Consider the following 24,450-nt stretch of genomic DNA (forward strand, 5'->3'; position numbering starts at 1 on the left):
TAAACACGTATTTACGTAAATTGATTATTTGTGTTTACGCATAGATAGTTATATTACGTAAAATCATTTTTATCAAATGGTGCCGCTGCCATCTTAATCTTGTTCAAGACAAGAATTCAATTGCTTGAATCCAAGGGGCAATCCCCCATTCTCTACCCACCCACCCTTTTAATTTTTCATTCTTATTTCTTGAATTTTCGAACAAGCATTTCGCTTTTTAGGCATAGGGGCTGCGGATTCATAGAGAAAAACACTGGGGTGAAGGTATTTCTAAATTTTCGAAAATTCTGAAAATTTTCAGACATAATATTTAATGTGTTGTTGATTTACTGGAATATTTTCAGATTTTTCAAAGTTGGTTTACCTTGTGAAAAAATACGATCCTTACAGTGCTGTATTTCAGTTTTCACACCGTATGTTCTTGAAAAACAGACGAGTAAGGTTACTTAGGGAGTTTTAAAAATTCTATAATTTTTACAGGAGTATCTATTCTAAGTCAGGAGTTTGTAGTTAAAATTTGACGAGTTTTTTATTTGTTTTGACCTCCTAAATAGTAGAGTGTTTCCAGTGTGTTTCTGCAGTGTTGCAAACACTTAATATCTGGAACACCAGCCGATAAGGAGAGGTTGTAGAATTCCAATTGCTCTAAATTTTTGACAGGAACAAGTAGGATCTGTCAGGAGTCTCCAGTAAAAATTTGGAAATTTTTGGTTTTGTTTTGATGGGTTAACCATTCGGTTGTTTGTATTATGTCCGAAAACTATTTTGCAAACTTTGCAGGGAAGTAGAGGGACTTTCATAGCTCCGATTGATCTGAAATTTTACAAGCTACTTGATAGACGTCTTACCAAATTACTGTAAAAATTTCAAAATTTTTGGAGTACGATAAAAGGCCTAAAATTCAAAAACCCTGAGGTGCGACCCGCGCCCAAAACACTGGACATTCGAAAACCCTGAGCGCACCTCCAAACAGAGGGCACCCGCGCCCTCGAAGGAAAATTCAGCGTGAACAGCCCAATTTTCACAGATTAGTTCAAATTTCTATTTCTTCAAGTTACTCAGTGTTTCTAACTTGTTAAATACACTGAGATTGCGATACAAGACGCTTATTCAAACGCTGCAGAAGCAAGGAGACATTGTGTACTCCTTCTTCCACTCCTCGCCTCTTACGGAGGAGGTTTTAATTCTAGTATAATCAGACTTGTTTTTCGTAGAAATAAATACAACACGCCTATCTAGAATTTCACACACTACACTTGCATCAATGGCTAAAGAACAAGAGACTCCTATTTCTGATTTTTTATAAAAGCCCTAAACGATGGCCCTAAGTCGCATCGTTGCAGACCTAGTGGGGATTTTGAATCCCCCCTAATATATTTAACTTGTTACCGGTTTTAATGGTTTAGACCACGAGAAGCCTTACCAGCACACGCGTAGGATAGACCAAGTTCTCACTACATTCCATCATCCTAGCGTAAGTCCGGATCAAGTTAAACTTAGGGTGTTTCCTTTCACCCTAGTGGACAAAAGCGACGGCGTCTTGGTTAATTGCCCAAACGCCAAACTCGTGGACTCATGGGCTCAACTTGTTCAATTGTTCATGGAACAGTTTTACCCACCAATCTGAAGACAGATGAAATGCTTCACAGGTGATTCATTTCTTCCACTATAATCCTCATGAATCCTTTTCAGAGGCCGGAATCGTTTCAATCGATCTTCTCATTGAATGTCCAAGATCATAATCTTGCGAAAAGACACGCTTTGTTCGTGCTTTCTTCAAGGGGCTTCCACATTATCATAAGGAGGTTCTAGATATCATGACTGGGGGTAGTTTTCTTAGTAAAGGAGCCTTGGAGGCTTATAAATTCTTAGAAGATCAATCTAAGAAGAACAACAATTGGGGAGGAAACGATTCCTCCCGCTCCTCTCCTTCTTCTCTTGAGGTTAAACATGATCCCGAGCTTAAAACTCTTATCGATGCCCTCACTAAAAAGGTAGATGCCATCTTTGTTCAACAACAACCCACTCCAGTCATGAACATTAACTCTACTTGTTGTAATGTCTGTTGTAGTCTTGAGCATTCCGACTTCTATTGTCCTCTTGTCTATGCACAAACACCACCACAACCATCACACTTCAACCAGTTAACTCAACATCAAGGACAAGGGAACTTAGGTGACCAGAATAGAGGTTTAGTACCCATAACCCATAACTATCAACATCAAGACATGAACGCTCAACAAGCTTTAATTCCAATACAACCATCTACAGACAAAGTAGTAGTGACCTTGTTGGAGAAACAAAATCAAATTATGCAACAAAACTCCAACTTGATGAAAGATCAAAGATGATCAAAACTCTAATATGATGAAACAAACGATGCAAATGATGCAGTCTTTGTGCCAAAAGGTTATTGACATGTCTTCTAACCAAAATAATAACCAAACCGGCGTGTTTCCAAGTCAAGCAAAGGCCTAATCCTAAGTTAACAAACGCCGCCGAAATAAAAAGTATTCAGTGTAATAGTAATATAAACCAAGGGGACCTACAGCAGCCACTACCCTTCGCTCAGGGAGAGTAGTTGATAACCAAGTGACTATGCCTAAAGATCACCCAAGAAACTATAAATGACACCATACCAAATCTTTGTCATAGAAATTGAAGACCCTACACTGTAGAGGTTCCAATATGGAAACCTAGTTGGAAAGTGATAAACGATAAAAGCAACGGTTAACAAATATGTTCCCCTCATATTAGGTATAGGGATAAAACACTGCATGAACAACTAGATTTTCCCGTAGAAGGTGAAGTTAAGTCTATTGAGAGTTTTGTATATCACATTAGTGCTTCCGACGATGTCGCCCCTACACTAGTACATATCCCTCTTATGGAAGAAGACAAAGATCACAATTTTGACTCTTTTGAACATAACCTAACTAGAGAAAGAATTTTCAACCCCGCGCCTCGACCATAGAAGAGATGGACTAAACCTCATAATAGACGAGATAGATGAATTCCTCAAAGATGGAGATGAATACCATAATTATATGGAGGCGAACAACCTAGATGAGGAATTCGACGAGTTTCTAAGAGCTTGTGATGATCCACCTCCTCAAGCACTACCTAGAGCACCACCCTACCACCATCCACCTGAGTTAATCCCTCATAAAATCCAATCATTCTTTCCACCCTTTTCTTCTAACACTTATCCACATTCCAAGTATTTTCCAAAACCATTCATTTACTCACGATCATTCACTTGGACACCTTCTTATTCAAATAAGTTCAAGGTCAGAAAGTTTTGGAGCTTGATTCTGTTTGGTGGTGCATTCCATGTTAACTATTTATGGAAAGATCCACAATTGTTTAGATTATTGATATATGGGAAACTACATGTAAATACATATATATCACTTTAAGTCTAGGGAATCTGACTTTAAAAGACCCACGTTTTAAAACAAATTTTTACAAACCTGTTTTCAAAAATTTGTTTGGGGGTAGGGTGTTTGGTTTTTCCATGCTTGATCACTAAACTTTCTATTCTTATCCCCACCTCGCTCCCTTTAAGAGTAGCTAGATTTCTCCTTATTTGTTGTTTTGATGTTGTTTTTTATTATTTTTTGTAGATATGATGTTAAGTTGTTAAATTACGTAGTTAACTTTGAATTTGGTAGTTAAATGTTGTTTGAATTTCAATTTTAATATAATGTTGTTCTTTTCAAATTGTGCATGGATTTTATTGTTAATCCCACCTTCCCGAATTATTTGGGGGTGGTATTATTTATTCTATCATGATTTGTAGAAGATCCTCCATTTTAGAGTTTGTTTTGGAGTGAAGGTTGAGAATATTGTCGTAATTGGCATACCTATGATTAGATGTGGTGGTAGGATGAAATCTAAGAGAGTTTAGAAGTTACTAGTCTAAATCCAAAGATAAAAGATATTAGGGTTGTTATAGAATCAAGAATATGAGTTGTTTCCGTTTTGGGTTCGAAATTTTATTGTTTCCGAAATTGCCTTAAAGCTTTTTGGCAACCTTCCGATTCGTTTTAACAATTCAAAACCTATAAAAACTTCATTCATTCTACACTCACAACCCACACTACACCTAACTTCCATCTCTCACCTTTCACTCCTACGTTTTCCGTTGTTCTTCACCATTTTCACTACTACTTGGTTTCTTTTAATGCACAAAAAATGAAAGCCTTAAGTTACGTAAACATGCAACTAAGACAAGGTAAAAATTGACTAAGACAAAAGTGGGGAGTTAATTTTCCTCATGTGAAGATAACCTCTATTGTGTGATTTTAAGTTCTTGCATCTTACTCTTCCTAGAACTCATAGACAAGTCCTAATAAAGATTAATTTGATCCCTAACACTATGACTTATCTCTAAGATCATACATGCTAGCATGTAGAACCAAAGCAATGACTTATCTCTAAGCTCATCACTTTGATTCCTAACTAGACTCTACACCAACTACCATTTTGGGATAGGATGTAGGTCTAGTTGTTCTTCCTAAACAAACTTACTAAAATCAAATAACAAAGGCTATCCTTCACATGAGCATCATTAACCACCCACAAAGGGAAGGTTTAGCTCATGATCCTTGGGATAAAAGAAGAAAAGTGCATAATATAAATATCAAAATGAGAGAGAGAGAGAACAAAAAGAAGAAGAAACTATATTTATGAACACACTTGCATTTAGATTTATTTTTAACTAGAAGAACACAAAGTTTCTTCCATTAAAACTATTACAAGTTTTTTTTAAAAACTAAAAACTAAATAAAAACTAAGACTAAAGAACTAAAATAATACATGGTAAAGGAAAAGAAGTCAAGGGAGTAAATGGAGTGTCTCCCCCCTTGTTTTGTTTTCTTCTTCATTTGAGAGAAATCTCATTTCCTCCCACGTGAAATACCAAACCACATTTACTTCCTTCTTAACCACACAATCCACAACAAAGTGACACCTATCTTTTTTCACTATTAACACCTAATCTCATCTAACTTTATTAATTACATGCAAGGTGTCACTTTTGCACCAATTATTTGCACCTTTGTCTTGACTTGTATGATAACTCATCAAATCTTGCGGGCCCGCATAGTGGGCCCACATGTAGTCCAGTGGCAGTCCGGTCTTTTGGGCAATTTTAAAACTTCCCGCTTATGCGTAGAGTTCATTGCCCTGATTGTCTGAGCAGCTCACTTGTTGCATTCGGAGTCCTGGTTCAAGAGGTAGGAGCTTCAGAAGTTTGATGCTTCTGTGCGGATTTGTTGGGCTTCACATGGCTGATTTGGAAGAATTCATATATACATCGTTCCCCATGCTTTTAACTTGAGGTTTAACCAATATTTTCATGTTTATCGCGAATACACCAAAAGAAACGAAAATATACTAATTTCATGATTATTAAACACATAATTAACCAAATTTATATGTCCTAAATGGGGTTTCATATTACGTTTTGGGTGCTTATCGAGCTTTGCTCGTCTGTGTTATTAGACTCACCAGACGGGATGTTACATTCCGTCTCGTTAGACCAGATGGGATGTTACATTCCGTCTCTTTATAAAATACCAGACGAGATGTTATATTCCGTCTCAATCAAAAAGCCTCTAGACAAAATCTAACATCCCGTCCGAGATTTTTTTTTCACCTTTACATTGCACAGCTTCACCTTGCTTTTCACCGCTTTGGTGAAATGAGGGGAATAAGGGGAGGGGGATTATTTTGACTTGCATTGCAAATGCTCTAAACCGTATGGAGTGCCGTTTGAAATACGTTAATTTTATAGTGTTTTTTTTTTGGCTTAATAGCTACACTACAACGGCGTGGGAGTGGTATCCATTCGCCCAATGGGTATCGTTCGAAATATACTTATGTCGTGTCGTGGGAGAGATGTCCATTCGGTGGTTGGGTGCCGAAATTAAACAATCTAAATGGCTCAGTTGGGTCGAAATCAAAGGTACCTAACGATATCGTGGTGTCTTTTGGACACCCATTACAAATTCTATGAAAATTACGACCACTATACACACAATTTGACATTAAAACACAAAAATTGTGAACCGTACACTTAATTTGACAATGTAGTAGTAGTGTGTGGGTTATCAATTTTAAGGGTTTGATTAAGATATGGAGAAAAAATTGAGTTTGTTATTAAAGACTTGGCAGTTTTAAAAGTGGTGTATGAGAAGACAAAAAAACGAGGTCTTTGAGGGTAAGGGCAATAGGAAGTTGCAATAGGTTACCATTGATGTAGATGGGGGTGCCCAACACAAAACATGATTTTTAGAAGGTATTTGTTATTGACAGACCCTATATTGTGTTGGGCAGACAAAAAAAAAAACAATTATTATAAGTGTGTCATTGGTCCCAAAAAGTAAAAAAAAAAACAATTATTACAAGTGTGCCATTGGTCCCAAAAAATTGAATTCGAAAACCCCCAAGCTTAAACGACCCGGCTAGGTCGTTCATTGTGCAAACCCAACGAGATGGCCACACCGTTTGGACTAAGTTCTAAACGACTTGGACACACCGGTCAAGAGGCCAAGAAACAAAACTTTATATTTTTTCAAAGTTCAAATCCCAAACGGTGTGGCCACACCGTTTGGACTAACTCTCTAACGATATAGCCACACCATTTGGACTAAGTCCCTAACGATATGGCCATACCGTTTGGGATTTGAACTTTGAAAAAATATAAAGTTATATATGTTTCTTGGCTTCTTAACCGGTGTGGCCAAGTCGTTTGGGACTTAGTCCAAACGGTGTGGCCATATCGTTGGGTTTGCACAATGAACGACCTAGCCGGGTCATTTAAGCTTGTGGTTTTCGAATTCAATTTTTTGGGACTAATGACACACTTGTAATAATTGTTTTTTTTTACTTTTTGGGACCAATGGCACACTTGTAATAATTGTTTTTTTGGAGTTTGCCCAATATAATATAGGATCTGTAAATAATAAGATTCTTTTTAGAACAATGACAAACTTGTAATATATATATATATATATATATTTTTTTTAGGGTCTGCCCAACACAAAATGGGAGATGCCCATAGCGATTACCTTTAATAATATTAGGGGGGGGGGGGGGGGATTATTTTGACTTGCATTGCAAATGCTCTAAACTGTGCGGGAGTGCCGTTTGAAATACGTTAATTTTATAGTGTTTTTTTTTTGGCTTAATAGCTACACTACAACGGCGTGGGAGTGGTATCCATTCGCCCAATGGGTATCGTTCGAAATATACTTATGTCGTGTCGTGGGAGAGATGTCCATTCGGTGGTTGGGTGCCGAAATTAAACATTCTAAATGGCTTAGTTGGGTCGAAATCAAAGGTACCTAACGATATCGTGGTGTCTTTTGGACACCCATTACAAATTCTATGAACATTACGACCACTATACACACAATTTGACATTAAAACACAAAAATTGTGAACCGTACACTAATTTGACAATGTAGTAGTAGTGTGTGGGTTATCAATTTTAAGGGTTTGATTAAGATATGGAGAAAAAATTGAGTTTGTTATTAAAGACTTGGCAGTTTTAAAAGTGGTGTGGGGGTGCCCAACACAAAACATGATTTTTAGAAGGTATTTGTTATTGACAGACCCTATATTGTGTTGGGCAGACCAAAATAAAAACAATCCTACCTATATTAATATTCGTTTCTCCCAAGATGCTCATAGTGAGCCACATCAGCAAAGTTTTTAAAATAGTCCCTATTTGAAAAATAATTACTTGCCTTCTTACCAAACTAACCCTGAATTTGGCTTGCTCTCTAATTTAATATAAATTAAAATTGTCCTTTCATGTGTTACGCTAAAACAAAAAACAAAGCTACGCATTATTTCATTATTTCAAATGTACGCATGGGATAAAAAAAAAACAAATTCTAAAAAACAAACAATGGATTAGTTAATTGATATGTATTAGTTATTGGATATGGATATGGATATGTATTAGTTAATATATATGGATATGGATTACTTATTGGATATGGATATGTTAAACTTCCAAGTGCTTCCTTTAAATATAGGGCCAGACATGATGGGTTTAAGAATAACAGGCCCGGCCATAGGTCGGGCTGCATGACTAGTTATTATAAGTGTGCCATTGGTCCTAAAAAGTAAAAAAAAAAAAAACAATTATTACAAGTGTGTCATTGGTCCCAAAAAAATTGAATTCGAAAACCCCCAAGCTTAAACAACCCGGCTAGGTCGTTCATTGTGCAAACCCAACGATATGGCCATACTGTTTGGACTAAGTCTCCAACGATGTGGCCACACCGTTTGGACTAAGTCCTAAATGACTTGGACAAACCGGTCAAGAGGCCAAGAAACAAAACTTTATATTTTTTCAAAGTTCAAATCCCAAACGGTGTGGCCACACCGTTTGGACTAAGTCTCTAACGATATGGCCACACCGTTTGGGATTTGAACTTTGAAAAAATATAAAGTTCTGTTTTTTGGCTTCTTAACCGGTGTGGGCACATCGTTTGGACTAAGTCCCAAACGGTGTGGCCAAGTCGTTTGGGACTTAGTCCAAACGGTGTGGCCATATCGTTGGTTTTCAGACAACGAATCCACTCCAGCCGGTCGCTTAAGTTTGTGGTTTTCGAATTCAATTTTTTGGGACTAATGACACACTTGTAATAATTGTTTTTTTTTATTTTTGGGACTAATGGCACACTTGTAATAATTGTTTTTTTTTGGAGTTTACCCAATACAATGTAGAATCTGTAAATAATAAGATTTTTTTTTATAACAACGGCAAACTTGTAATATATATATATATATATATATATATATATATATATATATATATCTTTTTTTAGGGTCTGCCCAACACAAAATGGGAGATGCCCATAGCGATTACCTTTAATAATATTGTCCTTAAGCCATAATTAAACTGAAGCTAAATTAATCCAAACTATTGGCCTGTTCTCTGTTTCACGATTCGAGATTATCTCTAACAATAAGTTAGACATCTAAGCTGAAGGTGCCACGCATATAATTTAATACAACAACGTGTCCACAAAAGCGACACGTAGCATTAATTCTCGTCACAGTGTCATATAAATCTTACTACCACCAACTTCGTAGTGTCAAAACTCACTCTTTGCAATTTGCATGAAATGATGAAACAAAACATTTCAGCTCTACCCTTCTTTGTTCTTCTTCTCGTGATCTCTGTATGTGTCATTGTATTTGGGAATGTCGAGGATGTGGGTAATGTAGGTTCTTTGGTGAGAAAAGATAAGAGAGAAACTATTGCTGAGACTGAAGATGGACGGATTTCAGCTGTTGATATTCATGATGGGACTAAAGGACGTTACCACCTTCAGTTTCTTACTCTGGAACCAAACTCTTTGTTTCTTCCTGTACTCTTACATGCAGACATGGTGTTTTTTGTCCAAACAGGTACATACATTTCTATCATCTTCTCCCACATATGTTACATAACAAATTAATAATGCACGTTTTGTTTTAGTTTTCTTGAAGAATATGTGCCTGATCTATGGCTTGAGATGATAACTTTACTCCTAAAAGACTGAAAGTTAAATTCACGTGCAGATCGAATAGAGCATACTCCAAACTACAAAGTATCTATATCGACCAAAAATTACAAAAAAAATGTCTCTCTACGACACCATACAAACAATATTGTAATGATTCCTCATATTTCGGTAAATTTGTCAAGAAATTTGAACACTAGTGGTGCGTATGTGCAGGAAGTGGGAGGTTGAGTTGGGCTGATGAAGAAGCTAATAAGAATCACATTGATGTAAAACGAGGTGATATCTATAGACTCCAATCAGGTTCTGTTTTCTTTGTTAAAAGCAGCTTGGAATCTGCCAGAGAGAAGCTAAGAGTTTGTGCCATCTTCACTGATGAATTGAACACTGAGAATCCACATGTAAATATAAGCTTTTTAATAACTACTCTTGTATATCTTGCTCTGAAATGTATATCTATACCCCTTTATCTATTGAAAATTTACTAAATGAAAGTGATTCTGCTGCAGCAGCTGTATTCCGAGCCGTATTCAACACTTACAGACCTCATAACAGGGTTTGATAGGAAAGTTCTCCAAGCAGCTTTTCAGGCAAGGAGTTCGTAAACACTAAACTTGTTCTTATATAATTATAGGATCGGTTTATGATTATCTCAGTGCTGTACTATATTAAGTGATTTGAATATATGGTGTCTTAGTAATTTATGAACTTATGTGCTTCAAATGGTTATTCAGGTCCCTGAGGATGTTATAGATAGTATGATAAGAAAAAGCAAGCCTCCACCAATTGTGCACTCGCCATCAACAAACAAAACTGGTCATTCTGAGTGGACAGACCGGATTTTTGAGGTACTTACAGGTGGTGGAACACAAACCTTTAACAGCAAGAAACCGAAGACCAAGACTTTTAATATCATGGAATCAAAACCCGACTTTGAGAATTGCAATGGTTGGAGTAAAACAGTGAGCAGAAAAGATCTCCTTGCACTGAAAGGATCCAATATAGGTGTATTTATGGTCAATTTGACTCGGGTTAGTTCTCTCCACTATCATTTCCTTGAGATTGAATGTCACTTAATTCAGTGTAGAAGTTGTTAATGCAGTTTACTTTTGTTTTTGAAGGGATCGATGATGGGACCTCACTGGAATCCAAGGGCGAGCGAGATAGCAATAGTAATGCATGGACAAGGAATGGTGCATGTGGTCTGTTCAAGCTTGGCAAATGCGTCAGAGTGCAAGAACAGGAGGTTCAGAGTGAAGGAAGGAGATGTTTTTGCCGTTCCGAGGTTTCACCCCATGGCTCAGATGGCATATAACAATGATACATTCGTTTTTATGGGTTTTAGTACAATGGCAAGCAGAAACCACCCTCAATTCTTAGCTGGCAAAAGCTCAGTTCTCCAAACCTTGGATAAGGATACCTTAGCCATGTCCTTTAACGTTCCTAATACAACTATAGATCAATTATTATCTTCTCAAGCTGATTCAATTATACTGAGTTGTGTGTCATGTGCGGAGGAGGAAGAACAGAGAATGAAAGAAGAAATTGAAAGACAGAGACAAGAAGAAGCTAGGAGAGAAGAAGAAGAGGCCAGGAAGAGAGAGGAGGAAGAGGCCAGGAGGAGAGAAAAAGAAGATGCTAGGAAGAGAGAGGAGGAAGAAGCCAGAGAGAGGGAAGAAGAAGAGGCCAGAAAACGGGAGGAAGAAGAAGAGAGGGAGAGGAAAAAAGAGGAGGCCAAAAAACAAGAGGAAGAAAAAGAAAGGGAGAGGGAAGAAGAGGAGACCAGAAAACAGGAGGAAGAAAAAGAAAGGGAGAGAGAAGAAGAAGAAGCCAGGGAGAGAGAAGCAGCAGAAGAAAGGAAGAGAGAGGAGGAAGCTAGGAGGGAACAAGAAGCAACACAAAGAAGGGAAGAAGAGAGAAGATCCGAAGAAGAAGAGGAGGCGAGGAGGCAGGAGGGGGAAGAGAGCAGGAGGGAGGAAGAAGCAGCAAGAAGGCAGGAAGAGGAGAGGGAAGAAAGGAGGAGGCAGGAAGAAGAATCAAGAAGGCAGGAAGAGGAGGAAGAAGAGGAAAGACGTGGGAGAGAGGAGGAATGGAGAGGAGAAGGTGGTCGTGGTTCCAGGAAGATCTTCATCTTTTAAGGCAATTTTGGTGTAGATATTTGAATAAGCTAGAAACCCTTGTTTTCTACTTGTCTTAAAAGTTTGTCTTTGGTTTCACTTGTACGTCTTCTGGATTCAGTTCTAAACTTGTTTCCATAGGAGTTACTATATTCTATGGGAATTACTTATCTCTGCGTATTGAAAGTAGTCTTGTAGAGATCACATTGTAGTTTTTTTCTAACACGTACAACTTCGTTCCCTATATCTAAGCAAGGTCTATAGAAATTCCATATACACTAATTTGTACTGTCCGAACATGTGTGCAAGGTGTTCTGATGAGGCGCTTTACAGTCATAGTGCTACTTCGTAAATGTAAACCACCAGCACGGCTTCGGAAAAGAAACGTGTTCAACACCTGATCGAAATGCACATAGTGCATATGATTCTAGACTGGGACTACTCTTTACATAGATTCTAACAAAATTGATGTGCTGACGGGGGAAATTTGTCATAACTCATCATAATCGCTAATAAAGAGATAAATTAGAAGAATCATACAATTCTGTATTTATTTCGAAAAAAATACCAACAATAACATTTAATAACAGTATTATCTATTTCGCTTGATCAGTGAATTTCATATTAGGCATTATAACAAATTTCCACTAGTTCAATTGTACAAGGGTTAGAAGTGAAGAAAAGATAGATTAAGATAATAGAACAACTGCGAAGCTTCAAAATTAATTAAAGAAACAAAATTAAAGCTGCTCTTGGCATTTTTCTTTCAATTCTTCTATGCGTAGAAAGTACAATTATCCCTCGGCACTTTCTAACTTCTGGGAGAGCAGTGCAGTAGGGCAGTGTTATTTCTGGTGAACAAATAAATCAGAGCAGTGCAGTAGGGCAGTGTTATTTCTGGTGAAAAAAAAAATCAGGCAGGTGTTAAGTAAAGAGGGAACAAGTACCATGTTATGTCTTACGCACTACTGGAGTTTGTCACGTAAGAGACCACGACTGTAATATCATCAAGCTTCCCACCATAATACCGTATGCCAGCATCTTGTGCAGCAGTAGAGAATGGTGTCTGTCGATTTTTGTCAAGTGCTCGTTGGCGAGCAAGGGCTGCAATCTTTTGGGCTGTCACCTGTGGCTCCAAATTGGCCCTTACAGCATGAACTATAACAGCTGTGATCTCATTGTTGTACAAATTGTCGAAGAGTCCATCTGTGCCAGCAACAATAACATCTCCAGGTGCGACAGGAATATTGAATACCTAGTTCGTCATCAATGCAAGATAAACACAATAAGAAGATGCTAAAGCTCACATAATGATTAATTCAGAAACACTAATCTACACTCCACAATACACATCTTAGATCCACAGCTCTTAGTAGTAAATTTACTCTACTAGCCTCTCATAGACACTGAAATGTATCATTTTGTAGTCAGTGCTTAAAAATTATAACATCACGACAAGAATTAGTCAGTGTCACAAGGAACTTCATATTATCTGACATAAGTTGTTTCCGACCCACAAGATAATCTAAATATCGCCTACAAGTTAATGCTTTGTATCATCAGGAATGCCTTGCTAGGAGATGGATTCTCAGAAGATGCAATCAAGAGAGAAAATGGATTGTGAAATGAAGATGATAGTACTTGGATTTGTAGTGTGAAACCATTTATCACACTACTTTTTAATGGTGAAAAAAAAACCTGAAACTCTTTCGATAACTGAATTAAAACATGATGCTATGAAGGGAAATCTATAATGTTGCTTTTAGCAGTTTGTCTGATGAATGAGAGTCTGTATAAGTACAATTCTTTAAGCTATCTATTCCTAATTGAGGAGGATGGAAAAGAAATCAGTGCAATACCATGCTACAAAACCAAGCAACCCACTATGCTTAATGCCTCAAAAGGAAGGAGTGAAGGACGTTATCCCATAAACTCAAGTTCACCGTGCTTCTATCTAATATAAATGGGGAAAGCAAACAAGTGCGCACCACTAAAACCCTCGACGCCACGATAAAATTAGACATTTATGCAGTATCCATGCAGTAAAAAACGGAGGAAGGAAAAGCTAAGAATTTACGCCTAGGCAGCCTAGCACATGCTTACTAGTATGCCTACTTTTAAACTAGTATACACACATCTTATGAAGTAAAGACAACCACAAGAAGGGGACCTCACTGGTACCCTAAGATGGAACGAAGGAAAACAATAGAATCTAAAGGCCCATTACAAAGTCACAATACTAAAGTATTCCAAATAATCATCAAGTCTTGGAATTTGAGCTCCTTGAAAGTCAGCATAGCCAAAGGCCAGTCGAAAAGAAGCTCCTTGACATCTCTCTCATGAACAAATATGCACTGTTTATTCATTTCCACATTCTCACCTTATTATTGTCTCGCTAAGCTCCTCACAATGGAGGAGAAATGAATATTTCCAAAAGCTTCAGTGATGCTATGAGGGGGGGTGGCACGATCTTGCATAAGGTATTCTTGTGAAGGGAAATTTGTAAACTGTAATAGGTTTCATTAGATTGAAGAAAACTTTCCTACCAAGTAGCTTGGCAACTCAGCATAGACTTAACCGAAAAGATCCCACTTCTATCCCAGCTGCAACGCCTATTATTTCGGTCACAAGGTAGATAGTACTCACAAGCGCACACAGGTTAGTAGCCATTAGCCAATCATTGAAACCTCTCCTCCAAATGACATTCCACTCCATCCCATTATTTACCCATATTAAAGTGGTTCCCTATGTCTGCATTGTTGTTAGCAGTCATACTGTACAAAACCTTGTTTTTCTTTTGAAAGAGAATTGCCAACCACACCACCAAAATAAAATGGTTCCAGGAATCAGGAATGAAAGTAATGCCCTTGGCTAAGTTATGCAAACAATCAGTGGTCACTTTCCAACGGGTGAATTTTGCTCCTGCTCGGTATCAGCCCCACAGACTAGGACTACTTATCACACAGAGCTTCAATGTTAAGTGGCATGTATCTAAACCCAACAATTTTAACTGGTAGCAAAGACTATCCACTTTGACCTAGATGCCAAACTATAAAAATTTATTTCCTAACCAATAAGTTGACACCAATGCCACCCGCAGTGGGGAAGAATAGCTAGAAAATTCCTTCAAGTGCCAATCCATGTCCCAATTACCTTTTCTTTACCCTATTACAATCCACACATTTATGCTCATCTATGGCATACTTGACACTTAAAATGAAGTAAATAGTTGACAGAAGCTTCAACAACTGATTACATCAATAATTATTTATGAACCAACACCTAATGGCTGACGCTAAAGTTTATTTTTCAAACTAGAAGAACAATTCTCAAAGAATAATATTCAATAAACAACGAAAGAAAAATGAAGGCTAACATGCCTTTAAATAAAATAAAAAAAACTCCTAATTCTAATAGGAACCCAAAATAGTAACTACTACTGAACCTAGTTCTAAAACAAATAGGAAACTACTAATTTAATGAATACTACTAATATTCATGCTCTAAATCATAAAAATTTCACTCACATTAGAATATTATTAGTACACAAGTAGCAAAGACTAGTTAATATATTCAAATCTCAAGTCAATAACTTCAATAATTATCAAAGAACACTAGTAAAGCATACCGAATAATGAGTAATCATGAAAGAGTAAAGAAAGACAATACATTTTTTTTAATCAGTATCCAAAAAATTATTCAAAGCAAGTATGAGAGGTTAGATGGTTTTGTGAAAGTTTTTGAAATTTAAACTTGATTTTTGAGTCTCACATAGTCTTTGTGAAAAGTTAATTGAAGTGCAAGATAATAATAGAGAATGGCTTCAGAGGGTCTTAAGAAGCGTTATGAATGACAAGGAATGAATAAAGAACTCACAAGGACACAATCAAGTCATAATCAGAAGGCAGATCAGCAATTCTCCAGGTCACATGCCAGAAGAATATTCAAGAAAAAGAAAAAACCACATGAAGCATAAAAGAAAGACGCAAAGCATCAATTACCTGACCAGAGCTCGGTAAGTCACCACTATATCCGCTCTCTAGCTGATATGTAAAGTTGAAACCATGCTGCTGTACCGGGGATTGGAAGACAGTGTGTCCATCTCTCACCACAACAAATCCACTATCACCTAAATTAATGGCATGGATACCCTGAAATAATAAACATTCGAGAACATGAGTCATCCTATTCAATTTTAAGCCAATAGGAATTTCTTTCCTCAACTCCATGGCCTAGAAAAAGGAACAGATTATGGGAGAAAAAAGCATAAAGAATTTGGAATACTGTTTAAAACTTTAAAAAAAAAAGTTAAAATTAATATAGTTTCACAACTTAAATAAGAAACAAACAAAATCCCGGAACAGAAAATACTAAGTCTAATTTTGAACCCTTATCTAAACCTTTTTGTGTATATTGTCTTTCTGGAATTTTGGCTACTTGCCTGTTTTTTTTTTTTTTTTTGGATAAGTAAGACTTTATTTCCTAACTTCGTAAATCCCAGTTTCCCCCGGGGAAGGTGAGACTTGAGAGTTAAGCCCATGACCTTGGGCACAACCTCCCAAGGCTTGACCCCGATGCAAACGGAAATGTCTTGGGTCACTATTTCACATTCTAATTAAATACACACAAAAAAAAAAAAATCAAACTGGACATAGCATTGCATTCTACTGGAGTCTAGAGAAATACAGAGGGTGAACAGTAGAAGGGGCTGGGGAGAGAGCTTGAGTGTGTGTGCAATTAAAATAAGAAAATGATTCATCCAAAGATATGGAAAGTTGTAAACTCATATATGACCATTGGAAACAAAATTTCAAAAGTTGAAGTGTAGTAGACAACCAAATATCACTTCAATACATGAGGATTGACTGATCGGGTTTATTTATATTTTCCTTTATTTAATTATAAGCAATTAGGGGTTCAGGTAGAACCCACATGAGGATTACATTGAATAAAGGGTATGTGCTGATGTGCACTAACGGCAGTTACCCCGATAACCTTAGGTCAAGTTCATTATCTTAACACATCACTGCAATAGATTGGTCGCAACGGCCTCACTTTAAAAGACCAAAAGAACTTTAGTACAATGATTTAATGTGAAAAAACTGGATGGAAATTTGTACAAGAATGGTTTACAACTTACAGATAAAGTCAACACATGTTACTTCTAATCAAGTCCAGAAATGAAATCTAGAAAGAACAAACCTGAGACGTCAGCGCTATGATGCACGCAGTTGAGGATCCTTTAGCTCTTGTGCACGAGTGAGCTTTCTCTAAAACCCTTGCTGGGTCAATGGAACCTTTAGGCTCGTCCTGGATAGCAGATACTGAATGAGAAATAAGTTCCCTAGCAAATAGTCCTGCATTGACACCCACATCTGCCCAGCCACCAACACCATCTGCCACACCAATGGCTTGCTCATCTACGCATATGAAGTGAGCATCCTCACCACCTGTTTCTTCCTTGGCAGGGTGTGGTAAATAACATGATCCGGAAAGCAGCTTCAGAGTTCTGTCGCCTGAAGTTTTCCTGAAGCAGTAAACAGAAAAGTAACATAATCTCATAGTCTAGTTCAACTCATGGCTCTAGATACAGAAAGACATTGGTATCCATAGTTTATTTACTCCTTTTCCTTATTTGCATTTATCAAATGTCTCCTGCAATAATGTGATTTGATGATCAGTAGTTTGCGGAAAACATCATAAGTAATGGATGTCTTTCTCGTTTGAGGGAAGTTGACGGTGATTCTTGCAAGAAAATGAAGGGTCTGTAGAGAAGATTAAGGTGTGGAACAAAGAAGTGCTTCGAAGGGCGGATAGGTAGGAGACATTTCTATGCTAGAGCAACTTGATTTGGACGAAGATGTAGATTCTTTATCTGAAGAAGAAAGGTGGCCAAGGAAAGAGCTTAAAGCATGTTTTCACTATCTTTTCTGCTTGTGCCCGCGTTGAATCTTATCTACTTTAAAATTCTGAAAATTCTTGACAGACTGCACCCACTACAAATCTAGGAGAATCTAATTGCTTTACAGAGAAAGTCCTAAACATCATTGTCATACTTTGCAACAACAGAGCCTAGCTAAGTATAAGTTAAGGTTTATCTTTAAACAACTCCCATTTAGCCATGATCATAGTAAAGCCTTGGTAATCTAAAACATCAATAAACCTTTACTTCAATGAACAAGTATATATGACATCATGATTGAAAAGTACTAATCACAAATGCAATTTAACTAGCCATGAAAAAACATACAAAATAAAAAAAATGTAAAACCAAACATGATGGTAAGAGCACATACTGGTCTGAGGAAACAGAACTATCAAGCTGTCCTCCTTCATGTGCAGACCCACGAGTCGGCACATCCCGAGCAGCCCCAGAAACATAAGAACTAGTAGACGAAGTATGAAAATCTTTGGAACTCGGCCCTAAAAAAGGATTATAATTGCACCCTCTCCTTATTGCATCAAAAAAGAAATACCCAAAAACCATATTACTACTATTAAATGGCTCTCTACTTCTCAAACTCATTCTCACTTTCCTACAACTCTCAATACTTGTGTCCTTACACAACACACTACTACTTAAATTCCCATTACTACTGAAATTCAAATTCAAACTAGTTAAATTTTGACTGCCCAATACAACATTAGTACTACTAGTAGCAGCCATGACTCTTTTTACACTTGAACTTTTCGTAAAGATTGAATTTTTATTGCAAAATGGTATCGAAATTGCGATTCCAATACGGTGGAAAAGGTTTAATGTTGGGAAATATGATGGCATTTCAATTACTACTGTTCATAAATATAAGTTTCATAACTTAACCTGCCAAAAAGAAAAAAGAAAAAACAATAAAAAAGACTAGTCATATAGTTGCAGTAAGAAAGAATGTGAAAATGAAACTATTGTTGAGTTAAAATATAAAGGGTGGGAAGAAAAGTGGACTTACTCAGCTGGGGGGGGGGTTCTGCTGAGAAATAAGGGGAGGCCTGAAAATGGGAAATAAGGTGGGTTCTACTGCTACAGAGAGGGAGGGATATATATGTTGAAATATCGTTGACTGGGACGATATATTTCAGATATGTCGATACCAAATTCCCGAGTTATGTAAAATATCGGTATTTCGAAAAATATTGTTTTATCTTGGGAGGAAATAGTGGACTCCCAAATTGGTTTCAGGCAATCACTAGGAACATTTCCCATATGGTGGGCGTGACTGCGTGAGGCATACTTGCTAGCTTGGTGCAATACGAATCGCCACTTCGTCCCAATGGCGAATTGGCTATCCAGTAGTTTTCCGAATTTGGCGTCTCTTGTTGAGAACTCTTTGTATTGTTTTACTGTTAGAAGAATGTTCTCTACTACTTGTCTTATTGAAGCAACTCACTTGGCTATATATAGCCGTACAAAAGAAACTACTTGCTGCCCACGTTTTACACTTCTACTAATGTGGTAACAGCAAACTAACTAGCCCTGAACAATAAGGTTATTCAAACCACTAAACCAACTAAGCCCCGATCAAACAAAAGACTAAATCAACTAACTACTTCAACATCCTCCCTTAATCTAAATGCCACCTGCATTTTAGGTTATACCGAGATCGCATGCGGACCCAACGGACTTCTCGATTTTTACTTAATACATCAAGCTTCGATTGGCTTGGTCATTATGTCCATAATCTGTTCTTGAGTGTAACAAAAGACCGACTTGAGAACTCCATCTTTGGTAAGCTCGCGAAGAAAATGAAACCCGACATCTATATGCTTGCTTCGACCATGTAATACTGATTCCTCGAAAGCTTAATGCTTTGAATCTGTTATTACAAAAGATTGTTGTCCCATCATTTTGAACAAGATTAAACCCCTTTAGAATCCTTCTCATCCAAATTGCTTGACAAGCACATGAAGCCAAAGAAAGAACGAATTCAACCCGAAGAGTGGACAAAGTGACTATTGGTCGCGTTTCTTCGACCGCCAAGAAACCACTCGAACATAGCATGAATACATAACTCAAGTACTCTTTCTATCGTCTAAGTCTCCAGCGTAATCACTATCTGTATAAGCAATAAGTTCCTCATCTCCTCCCTTTTTATAAAGTATCCCAAAATCAAAGGTCCCTTTCAAATACCTCAACACCCTTTTAGTTGCCTGAAGATGAATCTCTGTGGGATGTTCCATATACCTGGTAAGAAGACTCACCACAAACATGATGTCTGGTCGAGTAGCAGTTAAATACATTAGACTGCCCACTACTTGCTTGTAACGATTGCTATCCACCCTGACTCCATTTTCATCTCTCATGAGTTTGAAACCTAAAACAATCAGATTATGAACTGAATTGCATTTATCCATATCAAACCTTTCCAACACCGCCTGTGTATACTTCTTTTGACACATAAATATACCCTCTGATCGTTGCATCACTTCTATACCAAGGAAATACCTTATCTTTCCAAGGTCTGTCATGTCGAACTCATACATCATAGATCTTTTAAATTCAAAGAACATATGCTCATCATTTCCCGTAGTAAAGATCAAATCATCAACGTAGAGACAGACAATTAGCATTTTACCTCCTTCCTTCGCTTTTATAAACAAAGTATGTCCATAAGGGCACCGCTCGAAACCTTCCTTAGCAAAATATGACTCTATACGACTATACCAAGCACGTGGAGCTTGTTTTAGTCCGTATAAAGCTTTCTTCAACCTGTATACTTTTTGCTCATCACCTTTCTTCTCATAACCAGGAGGTTGCTCGACAAAAACCTCTTCACTAAGTTCTCCATGGAGGAAAGCTAATTTCACGTCTAATTGATAAATCGTCCACCTTTTCTAAGCTGCAAGAGAAACCACCAATCGAACAGTATCCAAATGAGCTATAGGTGCAAAAACTTCAGTGTAATCCACCCCATGTACTTGGGCGTATCCCTTTGCAACCAAATGGGCCTTGTACTTCTCCACCTCACCATTTTCATTAAGCTTCATCTTATACACCCATTTCACACCAACCTTCTTTGCCCCAGCAGGCAAATCTGTCAAATCCCATGTATCATTTCTCTCAATAGCCTTTATCTCCTCATCCATTGATGTCCTCCACTTCAAACTCTTCACAGCATCCCCAAAAAGAACTGGATCATTATTGGAAGCAAACATGGCTAAGTATGCCAAGTCTTCTTCTTCGGAGAGACCCTCTCCACTCACATAGTCCTTTATCCAGACAGGTTGCCTTCTCTCGCTTTCTTCACAAGATGAATGACTCTCACTCGAGATTGATGAACTCCCTTCAGTTCCACTCATATCTGAACCACCACTTTCTTCCCCTGTACCATCATGTTGATAAGCTTCAGTAACGTCACCTCCATGAGGCACAACTGATTCGGTCTCATTGTCTCCCCATTCCAAATCAGCAACAATAGCCTTCTCGTGACCCATGTCCCAATCCCAGCTTTTGTTTTCTTCAAAGACAACATCTCTACTCACCATTATCTTTTGAGAAGTAGGATCGTATAATCGATAAGCTTTTGATTCTTCACTGATTCCAAGCAAGACGCAACTTATACTCTTATCATCAAGCTTGGTTCGTTTGCAATCAGGGACATGAACATGTGATATACATCCAAATACTCAGAAGTGATCGACTGAGGGTTTAACGCCACTCCAAGCTTCTTCTGGAGTTTTGTTTTTCACCGCAAGCGTTGGGCTTCTATTCAGAACATGAATCGTCCAGTTAACAGCTTCTGGCCAAAATGTTTTTGGGATATGCTTCTCTGATAGCATGCTTCGAACCATATTCATAATAGTCCGATTTTTCCGCTTCGCAACCCCGTTTTGTTGCGATGTGTAAGCCACAGTCAGTTGTCGTCGTATACCATTCTCGTTACAGAATTCAGTGAACTCTCGTGAAGTAAACTCACCTCCACGATCAGTACGAAAAACTTTGATGCATGAACCAGCCTCCTTTTCGACACGACTCTTATAATGTTTGAAAGTAATGAATGCTTCAAACTTCTCCACAAGAAAGTAAACCCATGTTTTCCTGCTGAAATCATCAATGAACGTGATTATGTACCTCTTTTTGCTATTAGAAATAGGATTAATAGGTCCACATATGTCAAAGATGCACGAAGTTGAAGAAGAACATGAGTAGCTCTCCATGTAGTCGCCTTAGGGAATGGATCTCTTTGCTGCTTCCCAACCAAGCAATCTTCACACACCTTCAACTAAGCTTCAAAGCTAGGCAATCCTCTCACCATCATTTTCTGTTGAAGAACTTTTAGACCCTTGTAGCTTAGGTGTCCATATCTGCAATGCCAAAGCCTAGCTGTATCTTCTGTGGGAGTATGAAAGCACACCTGCTTCTTCGAATGGATTTGAGCAAATAGCTTAAACATTCGATTTGAAGACATTGTAGTCTCCATAATTAAGCCTCTTTCAGGATGGTATATCTTGCACGTTCCCTGTTGTATAAGAGTTGCAAGACCCTTCTCAGCTAATTGTCCAATGCTCAACAAATTGTTCTTCAATCCTGGAATATAGAATACTCCGGTGATAATTTGCATGAACCCATTCACCAGCATCCTAATATTTCCCCTGCCCATCACGTCCATGCTTGAGTCATCTCCCAACTTTACCTTCTCTCTGAAGCAGTCGTCAAAGTCTGAAAATAGCTCCTGCTTACCACACATGTGGTTGCTACATCCAGAGTCGAGAAACCACAATTCCTCTTTGATCGACACCTTGTTATCGACATATGCCATTAATAGCATATCTCCTCCTGCCTCTGCATAATTTGCTTGTCTTTCACCATTTGGACACTCATACTGAAAGTGCCCAAGTTTGTGACAATTGTAACATTCAATGATGGATTTATCAAAACTGCGTCTGCCACTTCCTCTTCCTCGTCCACGAGTATTGACACGACCACGTCCTTGTCTTCCTGATGACTCTCCATATGTAACCTTCAGAGCTTGCTCCTCCACAACGTGAGCATTCATACGTTGCTCATGTACCAACAGGCTACTTTGCAATTCATCTATGAAAAGCGTATCAAGATCGTTTGATTCCTCAATAGAACACACCACGTAGTCAAATTTTGGAGTCATAGATCTCAAAATCTTCTCAATGACTGATATATCAGTCATCTTTCCACCAGTTTGTTTCATCTTGTTGACCACAGTCAGAGTCCGAGCAAAGTACTCGTTCACAGACTCCCCCGCCCTCATGTTGAGAACCTCGAACTCCTTCTGGAGAGCTTGTCGCTGTGCACGTTGCACTAGTGCTGTTCCTTGATACTTTTGCTTCAAGGAATCCCACATACTTTTGGCTGAGTCCTTGTTCAAAATAGTCTTTAGAATTGATCGATCAATGGCCTGAAAAAGATAATTTTTTGCTTTCAAATCATTCAACTTTGCATCGGCAATCGTCTTCTTCTGCGCTTCAGTGGGTTGGGCTCCTTCTTCTTCGGTTGGAATCCCATGCTCAATTAGACCCCAATATTCCTTCGATCGAAGGAAATTATCCATAAGCATGCACCAATGATCATAGTACCCATCGAACTTAGGAATGGAAGGTTGCACAAAGCTAACTGCTATTGCCATCTCCTTGCTCCTCTTATGCTTTAGAAAGCTGCTGCTTCTAATGGCTCTGATACCAAATGTTGAGAACTCTTTGTATTGTTTTACTGTTAGAAGAATGTTCTCTACTACTTGTCTTATTGAAGCAACTCACTTGGCTATATATAGCCTTACAAAAGAAACTACTTGCTGCCCACGTTTTACACTTCTACTAATGTGGTAACAGCAAACTAACTAACCCTGAACAATAGGGTTATTCAAACCACTAAACCAACTAAGCCCCAATCAAACAAAGACTAAATCAACTAACTACTTCAACATCTCTAGCCTCTTGGGGTTGCCACTAGCGTAGCATGTGATGGAGGATCGAGGCTTATTCCACCTTGTATACGAGACCTCGTCGCATTTACTCTTGTTATTGACCATATTGTGTTGGCAGACTCCCAAAAGTTTTTTCTCCTTCTTTCGTGCTTCTTCCTTCAAACCGACCGACCGCACGCCACCGTGAACCTAAACTTCAAGGCACCTCCATGCCTAATAATTGAATATATTTTTGTACGACTTTGATTTTAAAGCAGTAGAAAGAAAGAGTAAAAGTGCTTGTTGTTTAATTTTTTAGAAAGAACATCATGAGGTGGTTGAGTTGCAATCCTTAATAACTTGATATTAGCCATGGTTGTCGCAGGTATGGAGAACTGTGGTGGTTTTCTAGCAATCCTCAAGGCTTGTGTGCTCATCAGAGGCAGGGCCGCAACTGCGCTTTCATTGGCTCTCCCTGTCAATTTTGGTTTTGCTGCTCTTGAAGCCTTGTACAAGTTCCGACTGGTAACAGCATACCGTCTTTCTAATAACCAAACCAACCGTTCTCCCCCTTCTAAAAAAACCTTCTTCACCTCTTTAGAATAAATGGCTACATTCATCTCCTTCACTTAATTTTTATGTAACTCCTCCATTAAAGAAATACATTGAAAGTAGTGGGCCTCTTCACCTCCTCCCTGGTTTTGTGTTTTCTCTACCTCTATAAATTGTTACTATTTTTTTGTTTGTTCTACTCCTCAAATGAAAGCAAAGTTGTGTCATCACATCAATCTGGTTTTTAACGTCGTCCCTGATCAATTTACTTTTATTTGCTATATCTTTCTCATTATTTCTACTTCACTTTGTTTGGGTTCCCTTCAAGGTATTAATTATAATCCTTTGTCTATTGTTTTTAGTCGCAAGTGCAAATTTTTG

The 24,450-nt window shown here is 38.0% G+C and overlaps 2 protein-coding genes across 4 annotated transcripts; one reads left to right on the forward strand and one right to left on the reverse strand.

The window, feature by feature from the left end:
* Window positions 1-9,087: 9,087 nt before the first annotated feature.
* LOC147514594 (vicilin-like seed storage protein At4g36700) lies at window positions 9,088-11,891 on the forward strand. 2 transcript variants are annotated; one of them, XM_086584192.1, is made up of 5 exons: window positions 9,088-9,435; window positions 9,747-9,931; window positions 10,040-10,120; window positions 10,265-10,561; window positions 10,652-11,891. In XM_086584192.1, the coding sequence occupies exons 1-5, from the start codon at window positions 9,150-9,152 to the stop codon at window positions 11,666-11,668; spliced, it is 1,866 nt and encodes a 621-aa protein (XP_086440318.1). In that variant the 5' UTR covers window positions 9,088-9,149; the 3' UTR covers window positions 11,669-11,891. The 2 variants fall into 2 exon arrangements, with proteins under 2 accessions (XP_086440318.1, XP_086440326.1); XM_086584200.1 differs by having other exon boundaries at window positions 9,114-9,435; window positions 10,043-10,120.
* A 281-nt stretch (window positions 11,892-12,172) lies between these two features.
* On the reverse strand, window positions 12,173-18,656 carry LOC147514595 (putative protein phosphatase 2C 55). 2 transcript variants are annotated; one of them, XM_086584213.1, is made up of 6 exons: window positions 18,595-18,656; window positions 17,944-18,470; window positions 16,850-17,174; window positions 15,649-15,798; window positions 12,595-12,902; window positions 12,173-12,498 (listed from the first exon to the last, which is right to left on the reverse strand). In XM_086584213.1, the coding sequence occupies exons 2-5, from the start codon at window positions 18,426-18,428 to the stop codon at window positions 12,606-12,608; spliced, it is 1,257 nt and encodes a 418-aa protein (XP_086440339.1). In that variant the 5' UTR covers window positions 18,429-18,470; window positions 18,595-18,656; the 3' UTR covers window positions 12,173-12,498; window positions 12,595-12,605. The 2 variants fall into 2 exon arrangements, with proteins under 2 accessions (XP_086440339.1, XP_086440334.1); XM_086584208.1 differs by having other exon boundaries at window positions 12,173-12,902.
* Window positions 18,657-24,450: the final 5,794 nt, after the last annotated feature.

The sequence above is a fragment of the Coptis chinensis genome, chromosome 2, assembly GCF_015680905.1.
Source record: "Coptis chinensis isolate HL-2020 chromosome 2, ASM1568090v1, whole genome shotgun sequence".
Lineage (NCBI taxonomy): Eukaryota > Viridiplantae > Streptophyta > Magnoliopsida > Ranunculales > Ranunculaceae > Coptis > Coptis chinensis.